This window comes from Syngnathus scovelli, chromosome 4, assembly GCF_024217435.2.
Source record: "Syngnathus scovelli strain Florida chromosome 4, RoL_Ssco_1.2, whole genome shotgun sequence".
In the NCBI taxonomy this organism is placed as follows: domain Eukaryota; kingdom Metazoa; phylum Chordata; class Actinopteri; order Syngnathiformes; family Syngnathidae; genus Syngnathus; species Syngnathus scovelli.
Genome location: NC_090850.1, coordinates 20,061,042 through 20,081,141, shown reverse-complemented (window position 1 = coordinate 20,081,141; position 20,100 = coordinate 20,061,042). Strand labels below are relative to the sequence as shown.

The window sequence follows — 20,100 nt, the reverse complement described above, 5'->3', positions numbered from 1 at the left end:
AGCATACAGGGGAAGCGGAGTTTTATTCATCGTAAATATCCCTGGCTGGCATGCTGATTGGTTTGACATTTTTATTTCCTCAAAGCAAAGAGTGTAAAAATATCACATAAGATTCCAAATAAACAATGCAACAGATCATTGAATGTAAACAAACGCCTTTTTTTTTTTTAACAGCCAAGATCCTTTGGCGATTACGGCACATTTAGAAGGAATAGTTTAATTCTTCTTCTCGGTTCACGTTACTTGACTCATGCTATCGTCATTCTTCTCATCTTCTGCAAGAATACATTCGAGTGGATGTCGGCCAGCCAGCTTCGTGTGGGGTGAAGCTGGGTTGTAACATCGCAAGCAAATGGCTAAAGTTGGATAGCTGTGATATTCTGCACTCAATAAAATACCAAGGCCAAAACATTGCAAAAGTGCAATTGGATTAGCTTGATGCAAATATGGAGGAAAGTGTAAAAAAAAAAAAAAGACAAAGCTTGTTTGTTTCTCAAAAATGGTTCTTTTCTCATTTAGCGTAAAAAGAATTTACCGATATGTTTCCTGTGAAGTTCCCTTACATCAGTTGCCGGCAACTGGTAGAAAAGAGAGCAAGGTTGCCATAAAAGCAGCAACAACCAAAACGTTCACTACCAGCTGACCGGCGCGGGAGCTTTGCCGCTTCCTCCCGTGTCCCCTGCTCCGGAACCAATGGACCACCTCATCCAGGTCATATTTCTTGGGCCGATAACCAAGCTGGCCCTCGGCCTTGGCCGTGCTGAAGTAGTGCGTCACGCCCGTCTTGTAGACCTCGGTTCGCGTCAGCAGTGGCTGGAAATCGTAGAGCGGTGCCACCAGGCGGTGGACGGTTTCAATGAGGAAGGCGGCAAAGTAAACCAAGGTAACGGGGAGGCGCAGCGTTGGGAAAGGGTACCCCAAGCCTTCCACCAGGGGTCTGAAGAACTCAAAGTTATTGACAGGGCGGCTGTCAGAAATGAAGTAGGCCTGTCCAGCAGCACGGTGACGCTTCTGGGCGGTCAGCGCTTCTGCGGCGAGCACATGCGCCGACACCAGATTGTCCACGTGGACGAATTCCACCAAACTGCTGGCTTTCCCGTAGACAAAGCTGAAGATCCCTTTCTCGATGTAGCCCACGATCCTGGGCAGGTGCCTCTGCTCCCCGGGCCCGTAGATTCCGGCCGGGCGCAGGGCGCACGTCCTCAGCACCCCGGAACCGTCCTTAAGCGCTGTCCCGTTAGCTTTGAGGACAGCCATCTCCGCAATGGATTTAGTCCGGGAATAGTGGTCCGGGTGGAGATGGAGCGGCAGATACGGGAGGTTCTCATCTCCGTTGCGTATCTCCTGACCTCCGAACACCACGTTGAAAGTGCTGGTGTAAACAAGTCGCGGTACACCACACTGAATGCAGGCGTCCAGGACGTTCCGGGTGCCATCCACGTTCACCTCCTCAATGCGACGCCGCTTTAGCTGCTCCCGGCCGGACATGCCGTAGGAGGCCACATGGTACACGCAGTCCACGCCCGAAACGGCACTCACCACTTGCTCATAGCTTCGGATATCTCCTTGGACAAACGTAAATCCCTCCAACACGTCACTTTTCGGAGGGATGACGTCAAACAGGATGACTTTGGCACCGTTCTTATGCAGATGAGCCGCCAGGCTGTGGTGGGAGGTCGACGCATTGATAAATGGTTAGTGTGCAGGTCATTTCCAACACAACAGTAAAAAAGTTAGTCGAAATACATCATAAATAATCATTTCTTAAAAATGAATTAAGAAAAACAACAATGTAAATGATTGTGTCAATAATTTATTCATAATTATTTGAATCTTCATAGTTTTTTTTGTAATGTAAAACCGTTGACTTTCATTACATTTTCAAAATTACATTTACTCCTGTATGTATAAACATCGATTGATTTGAGCTACCTGTAACCATTTAAGCTTTAAAAGACATGGTGGCGCCATCTTGTGGTGAGTACTGGACCAGTACGACTTGTAACCAACTTACAAAAAAAAAAAGATCAGGAGAATAAGAAACAAGAAGATCAAGAAAAACTTTACGTCCAATGGATTTTTTTTTTAATAAGAGCAAAAAAAAAAAAAAAAAAGGTTGAAAACACGTCTTACCGATAACCGAAGTATCCACAGCCTCCTGTTATCAAGCATGTTTCCGCGCGTGCAATTTCCATCACGAGAGTCTTAAGAACACAAAACAAGGCATTTTAAACACATGACAGACAAATAAGTGCAAAATATAACAAAGATATAGGAAGCCTTTACGGTCATGTTAGTTTTACATAGGCGCTCCTGAGCATAGCAAGCATAGTTATTGCTCGTCTCTAGCTAGCAAAACGTTGCAAGTTCGACCGTGTAGCATTGGCTGCGAAACAAATAAAATAATTCTGTACCTCCCAAATTATAGCAGCGCCGACCGTATAGAGAACACGAGGCAAAACAATTAGAAAGTAAACTAGAAAACCACGTTTAGTGAATAGTAACCCTTACTACCCACACCGGTTTGCTTGAGAGGCAGCGGCGAGATGACGTCTACCGCTGTGACGTAAGTTTCGGAGGAAGAAAAGTGGCGAAACCGTAAAGAGATGTACATATAATGTGTAATATAATGTCCAACAATAATGTCACGCAATAGGCAAAAAGGTGTAACAAATACGACAAAATATAAGGGTTTAAAAAAGAAACGACACACAACAGGAAGTAAAGTTCGCGTACAGTACTTGTTTCAGATGAACAGACTATTTATTTTGAAAAGCAAAAGCGGATGTTATGTTTTTGGTTGCGCGCTTCACCTTGGCCGCGCCCACTGCAACTCTCTCAATACTTTGTGCAACTACAATCATATCCACATATACCGGCGTAAAGTCCAAACTGTAAGGTAAGATGACTTTCTGAAAATAAAGAATAAATATTCTGCGTAGCACGACGGTTTATTAAAGCCGTGAACTGAAATGCTGACGTGGTCAAAATGAGCAGAGAACGTTTGCGCAACTTCTCAAGTTCTCGAACATCAAGTTTTCTTTTAAACATTAAACACACATGTGATGTTTAATGTTATCAAATCTACGGTGTTTCCATAGAAGCAATGTTAATATGCTATCACTTTTATTGCTGGTAATTAATGCTAATAACCACCAATCTGTGGTCATCCACAGTCAAGGATTCATGTCAAGTGCTTTTTATTGCAGCCAAGATGAACCTTGAGGAGTACTTCCAAAGAATCGGGTTCCGCGGCACGTATGTCAAAGCCGATCTCGCCACGCTGAAGCTGATCCACAAACAGCACATCATGTCCATCCCCTTCGAAAACCTCGACATACATTGCGGCGGGAAAATCATCATGAATCTGGAAGTCATCTTCGACAAGATAGTCCGTCAGGGTCGTGGTGGCTGGTGTATGGAGAACAATTTCCTGCTGTCCTGGGTGCTCGCAGAAATGGGCTATGACGTCGCTGTGTTGGCCGCCAGGGTGTTCAACCGCACCACTGGTGACTTTTCCACCTTGGAAGCTCACCTCATTAACAGAGTGGTGATTGACGGGAAGCCCTACATAGAAGACGTCAGCTTCGGGGTGTCGTCGCAACTGTGGGAGCCTCTGGAGCTCGCCTCCGGGAAGCTGCAGGTCCAGCCGCCCGGCACGTTCCGTCTCATGGATAAAGAAGACTTCTGGATTCTGGAGAAGACGAACAGGAAGCCAGAGATTCTCAATCCGGAGTTCGCCAATTCTAATCTGGTAAACAGTCATCTGAAGAGGAGTTTATACTGCTTCAACTTGACGCCCCGCACCGCTGAATATTTTATGGACGTCAGCAACAATCTCCAGACGGACCCTTCCTCGCTGTTTGTAAACAAGTCGATTTGCTCGCTGCAAACGCCAACAGGCTTCCGGGCCCTGATCGGCTGGACCTACAGTGAGGTCACCTTCCAGGTCGACCGGGGCGTGGATGTCTATGATATGAAGGATGTGCCCGGTGAGGAGATAGAGAGCCTCCTGAGAGACAAGTTCAACATCTGTTTGCCTAACAAACTACAGCCTGTGAACAACCACTTTAAGTACACCCTCTGAAGCAATCATTCTCAAACTGGGGTCAAGAGAGCTCAACTCGGGGGTCCACAAATTTTTTTTTCTTTCTTACAAACAACAAAACAAAACAATAAAGCAGTCACCCTTCTATATGGACAATTAGAAGTTTGAACACTTAAAAATACTTAAAACACTTAAAAATAAATAAAAACATAGTTGAGATCAGACTTTATTGATTCCAAATAGTTTACAGAGTAATGACAGAGTTCTGCTCAGTCTTTATTGATTCATGATTGTTAACATCAAGAAGTGTATGTATTTATACCCACGCATAACATGACAGTGTTCCCGAAAGCTTTTTAAAAAATGCAAAAACAAGGTAAAGTTTTACAGACAACCTGACTCCATTTTTAACCAACTCAATCTTTTAGTATACAGGTTTGCCATGAACAAAACGTTTTAATAGCGACATTTACTCCACGTCAAGGTTAGGTAATCGGATTTCAATTTCGTGGAAACGTCTGGCAAGTGTCCAACTTTACACATCTATAACTAGACGTCGATTATTTTAATGTTTTAAGATTGGACCTAGCGTCTAAACGCAGGCGGATTTTAGCCGAGGCCCAGCGCATACGGTTCCGAGGCTAAACGGGCTCAAAGCTTACCTGTTTTTTTTGGGCGCGGGCCGGACCTTCATCTCCATGAATGTAATGCAGTCGTAGTTACAGCTCAGCCAGTAGAGTCTATCCTGCTCATTGCCACGGAAATCGGCTGCTTGATAGTAGACTCCGTTTGGGTGAAAGTCACCACTAAATTGGCCGTGCCACCATGCACCATGCAGATTGGCCAGATTTCTTTGCTCATTTTTGTCTTGGTCGCGGTCGTAGGTGCTGAACCTCTCATCAGGTTGTGTGAAATAGCCTGCAAAGCACACAAACTTGCTTTTGATCTCGTGGAGGCTCCGCCGCTCATTCTGCAAGGCAGCGGCGGTGACGCCTCTTGCGTGTGCGCGGTGCCGGTCAGAGTCGCTACCTGTGGATCTCGAGTCCCACCCGGTTACATGCAGCGGGTAGCCGTCGTTCTCGGGGTTGAGCGAATTTAGGCCCACTGAAAAGTTGTCGTAGCCAGCCCAGCATTCATGGCCATTAGATGTTTTTACGTCCACCCGGAATTGGTAACCGGCCGAGCCCGTCAGAGCGTGGAGGTTCCGCAGGCCTGAAAACGCACAAAGGGGGGCAAGACTTGTCTTTTGGGTGGCTATGTGTGCAAGCGTGTGTTGTGTGCCTGTCCTTCAGACCTAGCCAGTGCTCTCCTGTAATATCTCCAAAGCCATCTCGATATGCGTCCCAAGCACGCGTGAAATTAACAGAGCCATCCTTTCTCCTCTGGAACACCTGGACACACACACACATATCAGCCTGCCTGTCAGCTTGAGGTCTACTGTTTGCAAATTAGCATGATTGGCCAACTTGGACATTCAAACATTGAAGAAAAGTGCCAAGCTTATTGGTGAACGCATCACAACGGGAACTTTGGCACTTACGGTCCAGCCTCCCCCGTCCAAGGTCATGTCGCAGTAAACGTCGAAGCTGTTGGACCCAGGGTAGATGGTATACACTCCATCTTGGATATTTCCCGCCGCCTTGACCTCACTGCAGTCTCTGGGCTTGAGCACGAGAGCTGAAGCGAGTAAAGCGCGAGAGAGTGAGAGCGCAAAATGGACACACGCTTCAAATAAACTCGAAGCGCTCGCTGTATTGAATATATGAATTGATATTTTCAACCGTGAGAGGAATAAAAATGCAAAGACCAGTACGAGGCGTTTGACCAAGTAGGAGTACTTACACCGGCTTGCTTACCTTTGAGTTGCTCGCTCTGACGGCTCAGACCGTCTAACTCCTTCCGCAGCAAGGCCAAAGCATCGGTGAAAACCGAAGTGAAGTTGCGGACTCCCGCGTGTTCCTCTGACAGCTCGCGCTGAATCTCCTTCCACTTTTTGCCGTTGCTCACATTCAGCGCCTGCAGCGTCTGTGCCAAAACCTCGTTGTCGTCGTGCATCTCCTTCGACTTTTTGCCGTTGCTCACGTTCAACGCCTGCAGGGTCTGTGCCAAAACCTCGTTGTTGCCGTGCATCTCCTTCCACTCTTTGCTCGCGCTCACCTCTTGTACGAGCGACGAGGCCTCCGGCGCCTTCCGGCGGCGGCAGGCCAAGTCGGTACAGTTGGGGTCCAGGAAGTTGCCGGGGTCGTCGCCCAAGATCGCCTGTGACGCGGTCAATACCGTGTCCGACTCTTTGAAGACGACGCGGACCCTTGGAACACAGAGTTACACGTTGCCCTTCGCAACTTCACAACTGCTGGCTTGAAAATGGGAGCCAGCCAGAAAACGGGGTCAGTTTAGGTTGTTTTGCGAATGTATGATCTCTAAAGAGTTCATCATAAATTTGAGTTGATTATGTATTTATATTTCATGGCCGTTAGGTCATTATCAAAGTCAAAGTCTGCTTTATTGTCAATTTCTTCACATGCCAAGACACACAAAGAGATGGAAATTACGTTCCCATTATCCCACGGTGACAAGACATAGTACACAATATAAAGAAAACATCAAGAACAAGAAAACAACACAAAAAAGTAAAAACAAGAAGGCACGAACAATGAATAAATAAGTGATGAATAAATAATAAATAAACAAATAACATAATAAATAAGAGGACGACTAAATGCTAGGATTAGAGTGACAGGAGCACACGTTTTTCTCTGACCGTCTTGATTGTGCCTTTAAAGTCAGATCTGGTTCGTTACGGACGCGTGGAAAATGTGTGCTTTTTTCCTCTTTTGAGAATAAACCTTTAAAAATCAACAAACGTGAAGGACACACTTTTTTGCGCGCGCGTGTACCTGGTGATCCAGTAGAGGATGATGACTGTTAGCACGAGGACCGCTACCCCGAGGACCATCGGGAGGGCATGGCGATGGAGGCTCCAGCGTTTCTGGGGGGCAAAGCAGGTCAGGGCGGCGGATCCCCACGGAGCGCTCGGCTGCCCGACGAAGCGTTGGGACTGACGAGGTCGATCAAAATCAGTGCGGGTACCTTGGGCCCGAGCAGCTTCTTGGTCCTCTCCTTCATCCGGGCCCAGTTGTCGTTTAGCATCGAACTGAACACACAAACAAGGAGAAGGGATGGTAAAGACAGGGAGAAGACCGAGCAAAGTCGAAAGAGGACGGCTCCAAGCGTCAGACTTTGCTCTCGCGTGGTGGTCTCCTTCACTCCTATCCAGTTGGACCAATGCAAAACAAACTGATAAAGTGACTTACTTGTCTGCCTGGCCGGCGTCCTCAGACACAGTCGGTCCTTCTGACACGTTGGCGGGGGTCTCGGGCTTCCGAGGTGCGTCCGAGAGCAAAGAATGCAAAGTTAGTATACACGTGCATACACACGGGCACCTTCTATTGTTCTCCTCCCTTGCCAATTAGGTTCCCATTTGCTTTGATGATTGCAAATTTGATTTGAGTGATTGTGTGCTGACTTTGAGACTCGGACTTGGCAAAGAAAAGCACATATGTCAACGTGAGCGGCGCACCTGCACCACGACGAGCTCCATCCGGGCGGTCCGGTCAGCGTTCACGCCAGAAGCAGAGCTTGGTACTGGGCGGTTGGAAGTCCAAGTGAGCCTTCCGAGTCTTCGGCTGTATGATAATATTTATGGCCCGCCCCCAAACTCCACAGCTACAGCAGACTTGACGCAGGGCACATCCTGCCCCTTTGCTGTCATTACAAAGGGCCTGATGATGTTGCCTGCTGAGGGAACGGGACGGAACGGGTCGCCGAGTTTTTTCGAAAAGGACTTCTGGTACAATGTGAAAATTCTCATTCAACTCTTTGACAAGTTCGCAGACTTTGAAGCAACTCGGACGTGACGTTGAGTCTTTTCGAAAAGGCCTTCTGGTACAAGGTGGAAATTCATGTTCAAGCCTTCCTTCTCTGAGAATAGACTTGGAAAGCACTTGGAAGCTCACCTCATTTATTTGAGTTTAAGATCAGGGGATGTTTGAGAATATTTGGCATTTTTTACATGTGTTGTTAGTCTTGTTAGTCACCTAAATGTTGAACAGAGGCTGTGATGTACCAAAGTCAAATTCCTTGTTTGGCACGCTCAAACATGGCGAATAAAAACTCTTGAATCTTGAATCAAATCAAGATTCATTCATTCACAGAGTGGTGATTGACGAGAAGCCCTTCACCTTTTTCCAGGTACCGAACCCAAACAGTTTCATGTGCGCAGTCACCCAACCCCTCGTTAGTGAAAAATAAAAGCCTTTTTTTTTTCCAAATTCAAGACATAGATGTCGTGGGTGTTGTCGCAACTGTGGGAGCCGGAAGCTGCGATCTCATGGATAAAGAAGAACTTCTGGATTCTGAGGAAGACGGACAGGAGGCCGGAGATTCTCAATTCGGAGTTCGCTAATTCTAATCTGGTAAACAGGAGCTTTAACTTGACGCCCCGCACCGCTGAATATTTCATGGACGTCAGCAACGGTCTCCAGACGGACCCTTCCTCACTGTTTGTTACCAAGTCGCTCTGCTCCCTCCAAATGCCAACAGGCTTCCTATTATAATTAAAGGTAAATACAAGTACTGAAACTACTAATATTCTCAGAAGTGATGTCTCTAATGCACTTTCAGTAGTGAGCACACAAATCCAAAATGAAAAACTTCCAACAAGCATGGATGAGGCGCTCTCAGCGCGACGGGCTCGTGACGTCACAAACCAAGCCCGATCAAGACACACGTCATCACATCATGCACTATATGTGTTAATGTGTTTCACTTTCGGCTTTATTACACTTGAAGATAATTTATTTCCTACATTCGCTATTGTTATGTTTTATTTTCATATTTTACAACACAGTTCTATTTTTGTTATTATTGTATTGAATTATTGGCATTATTTTCTTTTCTTTTTCCCAGCATTGTCAAACAGTGACGTTGAGCGTCGAGATTTGGAACTACAACGAGTTTGATGATTGGACCAGAGCGACAAAAAGGCGGGGCTTTATCGCGCTCAAACAACCAATCAAGCGACAATCAATTGATGTTGATTGGTCGATTCGGCCTGTCTTTCACGCAAAGCGAAGCGAACGGTACATCCCACAGCCGGCTGCCCGCCACGTGACTTTGACTAATAGACATGAACTCACTGGAGCAGGCCGAGGGTAAGACGCCATAAAATACCTTTTATTCAACAGTGAGCAGTTTTAGACAGCGGCCTATTTAGTTACCACTTATTGAATGTTGATATCTGACGAAGACATGAGAGCGAACGCGACGCCGAAGTTAAACCGACTCGTTTCGCTCCGACGTTAGCATGTAGCATTGTGGCTAACCTGTTAGCTCGGGCAACCCAGATGTGCACACAATCCACTGACATTTATGTGCTTGACTCGGAATTCTAATAAATACTAATCTCGGTGACTGTATCATTCCTCCCTCAGACCTGAAAGCCTTTGAGAGAAGACTGACAGAATATGTCTCCTGTTTACAACCTGCAACTGGCAGGTGGCGAAGTAAGTCAGGCTAAATATATACATATGATTATATCTAATAATAATAATAATGCTTTTTTTTTCCTCAGTGATTTTGATCGTCGTGTCCGTCTGCACAGCCACCGGGGCATGGAACTGGTTGATAGACCCTGATACACAGAAGGTATGCATCAAGTTCATCTTTTAAAGGGGAGATATTATGGAAGAAAAAACAAGGTACATTTTAGATCCAAACAGGGCATCAGCTTTATAAAAATGGCAGAAAAATCATTAGCTCATCATGTTAGCAAACGGTGTCAGTAAAGTTGTTGCCGCCCCGCAGGTGTCGTTCTTTTCATCGCTGTGGAATCACCCCTTTTTCACCATCAGCTGCATCACGCTTATCGCACTCTTCTTTGCTGGGATACACAAGCGAGTGGTGGCGCCGTCAATGTATCCTTATAAACCTTCCCCTTTTGTTTGTTTCTCTCTCGGGTGGTTATCACATTCTTCCTTGACCCTTTTCATCCACAGCATAGCCGCCAGGTGTCGTACAGTTTTAGCGGAATACAACATGTCCTGTGATGATGTGAGTCAATATGCATATATTTGCACGTTTTCCCGCTTATTTGATGTTTTTATTTGTGGCTCTTTGCAGACGGGGAAGCTTATACTCAAGCCGCGGCCAAACATCCAATGAGTGTCCGATTGTGGGCGATCCGAAGGCGTCGAGGCGACATTGATGTCATCGTGGTGATGACATTTTGTCAAAAAGACAGAGAGGGAAGCGACACGGCCATTTTGTAGCTGTGCTTATGTTGAAGCTGCTCAATTTCTCCTAACAGTACTTCTGTGTGTTGTGTTAATTGTGTATTTTATGTAAATGTTTCTATTTTTTTAAAACTATTTACTTAATAAATAATACCATGTAGGAAAATGTCTTGTATTACTTTAAGACTATTATAGTCTTTCTGTTTCATTATAGGACTAGTATGAAATGAAGGAAACAAGGCTGTTATGGAAGGTGAGGAAAAAAGGAGGCATGAAAGAAAAGTAGGAAGAAGGTGGAAGATTGTGTTCATTGAAAGGAATGTATGTAAGAAACTCCACAAGAATAGTGTAAAGTGTAGGTTGAGGGAAACATGGATGTATGAAAGGAATTGGCGAACTCCGAATTGAGAATCTCCGGCAGGATGTGCCCTGCGTCAAGTCTGCTGTAGCTTTGGAGTTTGCGGGCGGGCCATAAATATTATCATACAGCCGAAGACTCGGAAGGCTCACTTGGACTTCCAAACGCCCAGTACCAAGCTCTGCTTCTGCCGTGAACGCTGACCGGACCGCCCGGATGGAGCTCGTCGTGGTGCAGGTGCGCCGCTCACGTTGACATATGTGCTTTTCTTTGCCAAGTCCGAGTCTCAAAGTCAGCACACAATCACTCAAATCAAATTTGTAATCATCAAAGCAAATGGGAACCTAATTGGCAAGGGAGGAGAACAATAGAAGGTGCCCGTGTGTATGCATGTGTATACTAACTTTGCATTCTTTGCTCTCGGACGCACCTCGGAAGCCCGAGACCCCCGCCAACGTGTCAGAAGGATCGACTGTGTCTGAGGACGACGGCCAGGCAGACAAGTAAGTCACTTTATCAGTTTGTTTTGCATTGGTCCAAGTGGATAGGAGTGAAGGAGACCACCACCACCATCACCACGCGAGAGTAAAGTCTGACGCTTGGAGCCGTCCTCTTTCGACTTTGCTCGGTCTTCTCCCTGTCTTTTCCATCCCTTCTCCTTGTTAGTGTGTTCAGTTCGATGCTAAACGACAACTGGGCCCGGATGAACAAGAGCACCGAGAAGCTGCTCGGGCCCAAGGTACCCGGCACTGATTTTCGATCGACCTCGTCAGTCCCAACGCTTCGTCGGGCAGCCGAGCGCTCCGTGGGGATCCGCCGCCCTGACCTGCTTTGCCCCCCAGAAACGCTGGAGCCTCCATCGCCATGCCCTCCCGATGGTCCTCGGGGTAGCGGTCCTCGTGCTAACAGTCATTATCCTCTACTGGATCACCAGGTACACGCGCGCGCCAAAAAGTGTGTCCTTCACGTTTGTTGATTTTTAAAGGTTTATTCTCAAAAGAGGAAAAAAGCACACATTTTCCACGCGTCCGTAACGAACCATATCTGACTTTAAAGGCACAATCAAGACGGTCAGAGAAAAACGTGTGCTCCTGTCACTCTAATCCTAGCATTTAGTCGTCCTCTTATTTATTATGTTATTTGTTTATTTATTATTTATTCATCACTCTTATTTATTCATTGTTCGTGCCTTCTTGTTTTTACTTTTTTGTGTTGTTTTCTTGTTCTTGATGTTTTCTTTATATTGTGTACTATGTCTTGTCACCGTGGGATAACGGGAACGTAATTTCGATCTCTGTGTGTGTCTTGGCATGTGAAGAAATTGACAATAAAGCAGACTTTGACTTTGATAATGACCTAACGGCCATGAAATATAAATACATAATCAACTCAAATTTATGATGAACTCTTTAGAGATCGAAATTACGTTCCCACTATCCCACGATGACAAGACAGTTCACAATGTACATGCAAGTAAACGACACAAGAAAACAACAAGAAGGCACAAACCATGAATAAATAAGAGTGATGAATAAATAATAAATAAACATTTATTTTATTATTACAACGGGTAACTCTGTGTTCCAAGGGTCCGTGTCGTCTTCAAAGAGTCGGACTCGGTGGTGACCGCGTCGCAGGTGGTCTTGGGCGAAGACCCCGGCAACTTCCTTGACCCCAACTGTACCGACTTGGCCTGCCGCTGCTGGAAGGCGCTGGACGCCTCGTCGCTCGTACAAGAGGTGAGCGCGAGCAAAGAGTGGAAGGAGATGCACGGCGTCAACGAGTTTTTGGCACAGACGCTGCAGGCGCTAAACGTGAGCAACGGCAAAAAGTGGAAGGAGATGCACGACGACAACGAGCTTTTGGCACAGACGCTGCAGGCGTTGAACGTGAGCAACGCCAAAAAGTGGAAGGAGATGCACGACGACAACGAGGTTTTGGCACAGACGCTGCAGGCGCTGAATGTGAGCAACGGCAAAGAGTTTAAGGAGATTCAGCGCGAGCTGTCAGAGGAACACGCGGGGTTCCGCAACTTCACTTTGGTTTTCACGGATGCTTTGGCCTTGCTGCGGAAGGAGTTAGACGGTCTGAGCCGTCAGAGCGAGCAACTCAAAGGTAAGCAAGCCGGTGTAAGTACTCCTACTTGGTCAAACGCCTCGTACTGGTCTTTGCATTTTTATTCCTCTCACGGTTGAAAATATCAATTCATATATTCAATACAGCGAGCGCTTCGAGTTTATTTGAAGCGTGTGTCCATTTTGCGCTCTCACTCTCTCGCGCTTTACTCGCTTCAGCTCTCGTGCTCAAGCCCAGAGACTGCAGTGAGGTTAAGGCGGCGGGAAATATCCAAGATGGAGTGTATACCATCCAGCCCGGGTCCAACAGCTTCAAGGTTTACTGCGTCATGACCTTGCATGGGGGAGGCTGGACCGTAAGTGCCAAAGTTCCCGTTGTGATGCGTTCACCAATAAGCTTGGCACTTTTCTTCAATGTTTGAATGTCCAAGTTGGCCAATCATGCTAATTTGCAAACAGCAGACCTCAAGCTGTCAGGCAGGCTGATATGTGTGTGTGTCCAGGTGTTCCAGAGGAGAATGGATGGCACTGTTGATTTCCATCGTACTTGGAACCTATATCGAGATGGCTTTGGAGATATTATAGGAGACCACTGGCTAGGTCTGAAGGACAAGCACACAACACATGCTTACACACATAGCCACCCAAAAGACAAGTCTTGCAGCCCCCCTCCTCCCTTGTGCGTTTTCAGGCCTGCGGAACCTCCACGCTCTGACGGGCTCGGCCGGTTACCAGTTCCGGGTGGACGTAAAAACATCTAATGGCCATGAATGCTGGGCTGGCTACGACGACTTTTCAGTGGGCCTAAACTCACTGAACCCCGAGAACGACGGCTACCCGCTGCGTGTAACCGGGTGGGACTCGAGATCCACAGGTAGCGACTTTGACCGGCACCGCGCACACTCAAGAGGCGTCGCCGCCGCTGCCTTGCAGAGTGAGCGGCGGAGCCTGCACGAGATCAAAAGCAAGTTTGTGTGCTTTGCAGGCAAAGTCTTCAGCGACGATTCTGGGGTGAGGTTCAGCACCTATGACCGCAACATAGACGATTATTTTACCAATTATCATGGTGCATGGTGGCACTACAACGGTTTGTCCTTCTCCCCGAATGGATTCTACTATGACCTAGTCGATTGCGCTGACGGTTACAGGAGTACAATCTACTGGGCGTACTGTAACTACGGCTGCATTACATTCGTTGAGATGAAGGTCCGGCCCGCGCCCAAAAAAAACAAGTAAGCTTTGAGCCCGTTTAGCCTCGGAACCGTATGCGCTGGGCCTCGGCTAAAATCCGCCTGCGTTTAGACGCTAGGTCCAATTTTAAAACATTAAAATAATCGACGTCTAGTTATAGACGTGTAAAGTTGGACACTTACCAGACGTTTCCACGAAATTGAAATCCGATTACCTCACCTTGGCGTGGAGTAAATGTCGCTATTAAAACGTATTGTTCATGGCAAACCTGTACACTAAAAGATTGAGTCGGTTAAAAATGGAGTCAGGTTGTCTGTAAAACTTTACCTTGTTTTTGCATTTTTTAAAAAGCTTTCGGGAACACTGTTATGTTATGCGTGGATATAAATACATACACTTCTTGATGTTAACATGAAGCAAAACGAAGGAATCTAAATGGAAACTTTTATCAACACGATATTACAAAAATAAATGAAACATGGGAGCTGTTCTTATTAGGGAACAAAATGACTGCATTGTAAATACATGTACTATTATCAAGGCATAGCTATCAATCTGTTGTTCAAGTTTAGCTAGCCAGAACCTACTTCAACTGAATTATTTTTTTTAAACTGCATACTTAATAAATATACGACTGTTTTATATTTTTTCGTGTACAGTCTTTATGAGAGTTAAATAATTACTTTTTAAAAGTCCAGTATTATCTATGGCAGCTCAAAGGTCAGCAATCGCAATAGAGATTTCGACATCTTCCTCCACTTTACGGCACAACAGCACATTCGCACTTTACGGCTGCTGTCTTCCACATGGCCATTTACTAGATTAGTGTCTGTTTTGGTGTTCGATGCCCAAAACATCCGACTAACTCGACGCAAAATTTATACACTCGCACTGTAAAACAATTTAAAATGGGCAAAAGTAAGACGACAAAGTTCAAACGTCCTCAATTCAATGCTGTCGGACTACCCGTGAACGCCGTGAAAGAAGCTGCCGCTGAGGAGGACGAACTCGCGGACGACTACGACGGCTGCCCGGCGGCGGAACTGCTGGAGAAAGTGAGAAAGAGTAATTTTATTGTCAAAACGACTTTAACACAGAAACGACTATATGACAATGCTGCCATTCAACGTGAGCGTCACAATTGTGGTCCTTTTACGATCAAACTTTGAGAAATGTCCATCATATTGATTGTATCAGAGTCATACATGATTTGTGGCTGTCAATCAATGTGACTAAAGTCCAACAATGGGGAAACTGTGACCTCACCAATGTTGGGGATTAATGGACCACACAAAAAACACATGCATTGATTTATAATGACCTGGCGTCTTGTTTACGATGACAAAATCGATGATCCAAAACATTTTGAATCATTTGATTCTGACCGGAATGTTGTGTTGTATTTCTCAAATTCAGCTGACTTGCATGTTGCTTTAAATTCTATAATTTAAAAGGGGTATGAAAGATGAACCGTGATATACTGTGAAGAGGGCACCTATTTTTCCACGGTCTGAGATTTGATGAAAACATAATTGTCTCCATCTCTAGCTGCAGAGTCCCAGCGCAGATGTACGAGAGTGTGCGTGCGCTGGCATCTCTCAGGTTGTCCAGCAGAGTCAAAGCATCCCAGCCTTTCTCCAGAGGGATGCAGTGAGGCAGCTGGGTCCCATGATGCTGGATGGCAGCCTGGCCGTCAGGGAGACGGCCGCCGGAGCCCTCAGGTAAAAGGATAAATACTAAACGTTGGTGCAAACAAAGTTGCTGAAGTTCTGATATAGTTGGAGAAGGGCAACTCGTGGCGGACTCCAAGTCTTTGCACATCTTCAGCAAATGAATGACTAAATAAATAAATAAACCAACAGACATGCATTTAGAAAAACGACTAAATAAATAAACCAACAAACATGGATTTAGAAACAAATCTTGACTCCACCGTTTTGTTTGTAATTCTCTGGTTAACTATACAGATGGCGCCATGTCACCTTCTCTGTTCTCCACCGATAAGAAATATTTCATAGCCCAATAGGAAATATGACTTAAAATGGAAAACAGTCACTTAAAAGGTAAATCACCATCAAATATGACATATTTGACTTTTTAAGACTTTAATTCCAAAAGGAGCAAGTTCAAGTAATATGTACAGAATTTACATTTACAGTTGTGACAGTACCTGCGTTGTTTTTTTTTTTTTTTTTTATAAAGGTTTTTTGATGGCCACAGTTTGATTCATTCTCTAATTTGGTTTTCATTTTCGTAAATTCCTTTGGTAAAAAGCACAAACAAGCACATTGTACATGTCTGCTGACAGGAATCTGAGTGCCTGTGGAGGCCATGAGGTGTGCGAGGACATGGTGAAGCGCGACGTCATGACTTCTCTGACAGCGCTGCTCAGAGAGGTGAGCGCTTTTTGCCGCCGGCCGCATCATTTGTTTTTCTTCCCGCTCAGCAGCTGCCGAAGCGTCGGGCTGACAGCGACAAAAGGCGTCATCAGCTTCAACTCGATTGCTCAAAGCATGTTTTCTTTACAGTGCTGTGCGGGTTTTGCCGCGATGCCGAGCAAAGAGCCAAAGAACCGTGTTGAGAACGTTGCCAACGAGGCGGTGAACCTGCTATGGAATCTCTGGTAAGTGCCACAAAAAAGAGATCTTTTTTTTTTCTTTTTTTTTTGTCCTGTCAGGCTTTTCATAACTTATCAGTCATAAGTGACATGTTGCTTCTTTTGTCTTTCCTTTCCAGCGAGAGCAGCAACCAGGCACTGTCGCTCTTCAACAAATCAGGTCTTCTGGACGTGGTGGTCCAATGTCTGGAGAGATACCCCCACAACGTGGAGCTTTCCACTTCCGCTGGTGACTTTAGTTGAAAACTCCAAAGTTTCGACTTTAGCTGACTTTTTTGTCGTTTAACAGCGCACTGTTTGCACACGGTGTCCGAGGACAACCCCGAACTGCTATGTAGCATCGACGGCAACGTGCATGGAGCTCTAGAAGGTGTACTGCTGTCAAAGCAGCCTGGCCTGGCGCACACTCTCCTCAGGACACTGGCTGCAGGTGCATTTGGTTGTAAACACTGTACAACATTTCAAAAGCATAAACTTTTTTGAAAACTCATAGTGTTGATGCGGTCATTTGATGCAGGAACGCTATGGAACATGAAGGCAAGCCTTCCCGCTGCCCGCCAGGCTCAGACCCTTACAGCTGTGCTGGCCACCTTGTCACAAAGTCTGGATTTGGACGCGGGCGAGCTCATCCCTCAACTTCACAGAGCGGAGGAGGCGCGCTTCCAGGACGCTCCCGCCGCGTCGGGTATGGAGGCGCGCTCTAGCGGGGAGCTCGCTGTGAAAGAAATGGACGAAGAGGGAGCAGCACAGTGTGTGAAAAATGGAGATTGCGGAGACGACTTTTCGGATCTCTTGCCTGTAAGTTGAGTGACTGCTTTTGCAGAGTCAAGGCAAATATATAAGCCTTAATCACAAAAGAGTCTCAAAGGCCAAAATTGACAAATATTAACACCCCAAGAGAAAGCAGGTAAGAACTGCAAAAAATATATTTTTTAGTATTTTTATTTTTCCCGCAACTCTGTAGCAGACTGAGGTTGTGATTTAAGTCACTTCATAAATCTTGGCCTGCGTGTTGACCCACAAGGCGGCTTGTTTGCATCCAGAGGGAAATGGAGGAGCTGAGGGAGGCGGCGGCCTTGCTGACGGCCCAGCAGACGTCCCTGGAGATCCTCGTCAACATGTGCTATTCTGACGGTGAGGCTCACCCTGACGTGATTCCCTCTGACGTTGACGGTCATTCTTTCGGTTCTCTCGGCGAAAGATACAATACGGAGAGGTTCTTGACGAGACTTGTGACGTGCGTCTATTCAGATCCCTCCGACGACGAGTGGGAGGAGTCGTCGAGCAGCGACGAAAGCGAAGCGCCCGCCGACGGGTTGTCCAGTAGCCTCATGTCGCCGTTGTGTTTGTCGGCGGAGGTCCACGGCGCTCTCATCAACCACAACATCCCGGAAAAGGCAATTATGAGAAATAGATAGGACAGTGAAACCTTGCTAATTTGCCATGTGGTTGCATCACTGGCGGAGCTGGGATTTTTTTTTTCTGGGGTGAGGTGGGCTGTACGGATATTTCTAAAAATAATGAACCCCCAGAATCCTTCTAAAAATGCTGAGAAAGATTCACTATGTGTTCCCTACAGGGGATAGAGTACTAATGTGTTTTTTTTTTTTTTTTTTCCCCCCAAAGGTGCTCAAAAAGACGCAGTTCCCCAAGAAGGAAGCAGTGGATATGTGCCACCAGACTCCGTACTGGAGAAGCCTCGTCAAAAAGTAAACACACTTTTCACTTTCAGCGCCGTATTTAATTTAGTGACGCCGGACTTTTCCCTGGTCAGAATGCAGCGCGTCCAGTCTCGCGCCCTGACCTGCCTCCACAGCATCTTGTCCGGCATGGACGCCGAGTCTCTGGGTGGGGCGGAGGCGCTGCAGCAGGCGGCGCAGCATTTGTCCACGTTGCTCTTTGGAGCGCCAGGTACCACTTTTATTCAGCTCGAGTACAGATAGTAGCTCACGGGAGCCCAAACCTTTACAGAGATCCCTAAAGATGAGGAGTTCCTGGAAGCGGTCATCAGTGCCATGCGGTCTCTTTTGCAGATGACAGCCTTGAAGAACATCCCTCTGGTAACAGGAAGGTTTAATTTGGTGGTAGGTGGGGGTGGAGCGAGAGATGGCCCTCAGTGGTGTCTGTTTTGTGTTAGTCCATAAGCCTGCAGCAGATTATGAGCCTCAGCGAAGCTGCTGCCCGCTGTGATGTCATTAGCGTGAGAGTCAACGCCGTCGCTATCCTGGGTATCACCGGCAGCACCCTCGCCAAGGAGAAGGGCTCAGCTCAAACGCTTCAGGTCACGCTGGTTCACTGTACAAGTCGGAATTTGATGTGACAAAAGGTTCATCCTTGCTTTTATTTGAAATAAGCTTTTCCTCCACAGATGATTGGGAGCGGCTTGCTGCAAGTAGCAACCAACGATACCGATCTGGTGGTTAACGGCGAGGCCCTTGACGCCCTTTTCGACGTGTTTGCGGACGGCGAGGAGGCGGAGACGGCGGCCAGGAGCATCCAGTTACTTCCTGCTTTGAAGATGCTTCAGCCTGTTTTTAAGGCCAAGGTATTTTATTTTTTGGGGGGTGTTTTGGGATTCAAAGCATCACGAAAAAACCACATGGGTAAAGTTTTGAGATCTGGTTTTTGCTACGTTTGTTGCTTCTCTTTTGTCATCAGATCCGTAAGGCGGGAAGAGACAAGTATAGCCCGCAGCAGCTGTGTGTGCTCGGCAACGTCAGGGTGAACCTGAGGAGATTCATCGGTTACCTTCAGTCTCTGGACAAGAAGTGATCGCAATGTGGTTGTGAAAAAATATTAAGTATTTATTATTTTTGATGGTTTTTTTTTTCTTTTGGTTTGACCTGATTTGAGTTTTGATTTGAGGTTTCTTTGCTGTGAAGAAAACAATCCCAGGTTGACGTTAGACTAGAGAGCTATGCTGTATCATTTTTGACTGATATCATATTGCAAGCTTTCCAAAACTGGGGGGTTGCCAATTGTCAGAATGGGAAACAGTGTTATACACTATACGTATAATAGAAACTTAAAAAAAAAAAGAATCTTGGCCGTGTCTCATATGTATACGTGTGTTTGCAGGTCTGGGTATCCCTGACAATTTGTTGTAAGATAATGGACTGGATGTCTAAAGGTGACAAAGTTTTATTCAAACATATTCAAAATGTACTTTTTTTTTTGCATGCCCCATTTTTATTAATGAATGTGTGGTTTTTGTAAATGAACCATTTTGTTTCGCAAATGTGCCTGCCTTAAGGAGGTGGGCTTGGACAACAGCAAATTTTGTAATGGAGATATTAGTAACCTTGCACCTGGTACACTGTGATTGTTTATATCTTATGACTGCCCTTTTAATTAAAAACTGATTTTCAAACTTTATTTGAGTTGACATGTTTATGTATCCACATATTCTATCATTTTTCAACACATCTGGAGGCTTCACATAAATCCGACGTCGTTACGTAACCACAGCGAAGGGGGAAAAAAAAAGCACACGATTACGTAACATTGCCCCGCCCACC

General features: G+C 46.0%; 5 protein-coding genes across 10 annotated transcripts; 3 read left to right on the top strand and 2 right to left on the bottom strand.

Annotated features, from left to right (window-relative positions):
- Positions 1-57: 57 nt before the first annotated feature.
- sdr42e1 (short chain dehydrogenase/reductase family 42E, member 1) lies at positions 58-2,582 on the bottom strand. Of its 2 annotated transcripts, none has more exons than XM_049717290.2 (3): positions 2,519-2,582; positions 2,134-2,204; positions 58-1,663 (listed from the first exon to the last, which is right to left on the bottom strand). In XM_049717290.2, exons 2-3 carry the CDS (start codon positions 2,193-2,195, stop codon positions 565-567), a joined length of 1,161 nt encoding a protein of 386 aa, XP_049573247.1. In that variant the 5' UTR covers positions 2,196-2,204; positions 2,519-2,582; the 3' UTR covers positions 58-564. The 2 variants fall into 2 exon arrangements, with proteins under 2 accessions (XP_049573247.1, XP_049573248.1); XM_049717291.1 differs by having other exon boundaries at positions 2,415-2,574.
- An 834-nt stretch (positions 2,583-3,416) lies between these two features.
- On the bottom strand, positions 3,417-6,265 carry LOC125966822 (microfibril-associated glycoprotein 4-like). Of its 2 annotated transcripts, XM_049717293.2 has the most exons (7): positions 6,206-6,265; positions 5,905-6,148; positions 5,589-5,725; positions 5,343-5,439; positions 5,078-5,260; positions 4,711-4,966; positions 3,417-3,694 (listed from the first exon to the last, which is right to left on the bottom strand). In XM_049717293.2, exons 2-7 carry the CDS (start codon positions 6,101-6,103, stop codon positions 3,568-3,570), a joined length of 999 nt encoding a protein of 332 aa, XP_049573250.1. In that variant the 5' UTR covers positions 6,104-6,148; positions 6,206-6,265; the 3' UTR covers positions 3,417-3,567. The 2 variants fall into 2 exon arrangements, with proteins under 2 accessions (XP_049573250.1, XP_049573249.1); XM_049717292.2 differs by lacking the exon at positions 6,206-6,265 and having other exon boundaries at positions 5,905-6,199.
- A 2,847-nt stretch (positions 6,266-9,112) lies between these two features.
- Positions 9,113-10,507, top strand: cnep1r1 (CTD nuclear envelope phosphatase 1 regulatory subunit 1). Its single transcript, XM_049717286.2, has 6 exons — positions 9,113-9,261; positions 9,541-9,612; positions 9,681-9,754; positions 9,914-10,023; positions 10,105-10,159; positions 10,229-10,507. The coding sequence occupies exons 1-6, from the start codon at positions 9,237-9,239 to the stop codon at positions 10,268-10,270; spliced, it is 378 nt and encodes a 125-aa protein (XP_049573243.1). The 5' UTR covers positions 9,113-9,236; the 3' UTR covers positions 10,271-10,507.
- A 268-nt stretch (positions 10,508-10,775) lies between these two features.
- Positions 10,776-14,609, top strand: LOC125966816 (fibrinogen C domain-containing protein 1-like). Of its 4 annotated transcripts, none has more exons than XM_049717285.2 (10): positions 10,776-10,936; positions 11,138-11,202; positions 11,366-11,438; positions 11,542-11,633; positions 12,288-12,438; positions 12,571-12,814; positions 12,994-13,130; positions 13,278-13,374; positions 13,466-13,648; positions 13,760-14,609. In XM_049717285.2, the coding sequence occupies exons 1-10, from the start codon at positions 10,916-10,918 to the stop codon at positions 14,008-14,010; spliced, it is 1,314 nt and encodes a 437-aa protein (XP_049573242.1). In that variant the 5' UTR covers positions 10,776-10,915; the 3' UTR covers positions 14,011-14,609. The 4 variants fall into 4 exon arrangements, with proteins under 4 accessions (XP_049573242.1, XP_049573241.1, XP_049573240.1 ...); XM_049717284.2 differs by having other exon boundaries at positions 12,496-12,814; XM_049717283.2 differs by having other exon boundaries at positions 11,375-11,438; positions 12,288-12,814.
- A 125-nt stretch (positions 14,610-14,734) lies between these two features.
- heatr3 (HEAT repeat containing 3) lies at positions 14,735-19,957 on the top strand. The gene is made up of 15 exons (XM_049717281.1): positions 14,735-15,020; positions 15,514-15,686; positions 16,274-16,361; positions 16,494-16,588; positions 16,702-16,811; positions 16,872-17,012; positions 17,100-17,380; positions 17,626-17,716; positions 17,834-17,979; positions 18,209-18,291; positions 18,357-18,493; positions 18,554-18,642; positions 18,720-18,863; positions 18,951-19,127; positions 19,241-19,957. The coding sequence occupies exons 1-15, from the start codon at positions 14,874-14,876 to the stop codon at positions 19,352-19,354; spliced, it is 2,016 nt and encodes a 671-aa protein (XP_049573238.1). The 5' UTR covers positions 14,735-14,873; the 3' UTR covers positions 19,355-19,957.
- Positions 19,958-20,100: the final 143 nt, after the last annotated feature.

Bases quoted from the DNA above. Each gene is read 5' to 3' on its own strand.
- cnep1r1 (XM_049717286.2), top strand. From the start codon at position 9,237: ATGAACTCACTGGAGCAGGCCGAGG. The intron at 9,755-9,913 runs GTATGCATCAAG...GCCGCCCCGCAG, and splicing joins TAGACCCTGATACACAGAAG to GTGTCGTTCTTTTCATCGCT. The intron at 10,160-10,228 runs GTGAGTCAATAT...GGCTCTTTGCAG, and splicing joins ACAACATGTCCTGTGATGAT to ACGGGGAAGCTTATACTCAA.
- LOC125966822 (XM_049717292.2), bottom strand. From the start codon at position 6,178: ATGCACGGCAACAACGAGGTTTTGGCACAGACCCTGCAGGCGTTGAAC. The intron at 4,967-5,077 runs GTAGCGACTCTG...TGTGCTTTGCAG, and splicing joins GTGGGACTCGAGATCCACAG to GCTATTTCACACAACCTGAT. The intron at 3,695-4,710 runs GTAAGCTTTGAG...CGTCTTCTCCAG, and splicing joins CCCGCGCCCAAAAAAAACAG to AATCCAGAAGTCTTCTTTAT.
- LOC125966816 (XM_049717282.2), top strand. From the start codon at position 10,916: ATGGAGCTCGTCGTGGTGCAG. The intron at 11,203-11,365 runs GTAAGTCACTTT...TCTCCTTGTTAG, and splicing joins GACGACGGCCAGGCAGACAA to TGTGTTCAGTTCGATGCTAA. The intron at 12,815-12,993 runs GTAAGCAAGCCG...TACTCGCTTCAG, and splicing joins TCAGAGCGAGCAACTCAAAG to CTCTCGTGCTCAAGCCCAGA.
- heatr3 (XM_049717281.1), top strand. From the start codon at position 14,874: ATGGGCAAAAGTAAGACGACAAAGTTCAAACGTCCTCAATTCAATGCT. The intron at 16,589-16,701 runs GTAAGTGCCACA...TTTCCTTTCCAG, and splicing joins AACCTGCTATGGAATCTCTG to CGAGAGCAGCAACCAGGCAC. The intron at 17,381-17,625 runs GTAAGTTGAGTG...GTTTGCATCCAG, and splicing joins ACTTTTCGGATCTCTTGCCT to AGGGAAATGGAGGAGCTGAG.
- sdr42e1 (XM_049717290.2), bottom strand. From the start codon at position 2,195: ATGGAAATTGCACGCGCGGAAACATGCTTGATAACAGGAGGCTGTGGA. The intron at 1,664-2,133 runs GTAAGACGTGTT...CTCCCACCACAG, and splicing joins TGTGGATACTTCGGTTATCG to CCTGGCGGCTCATCTGCATA.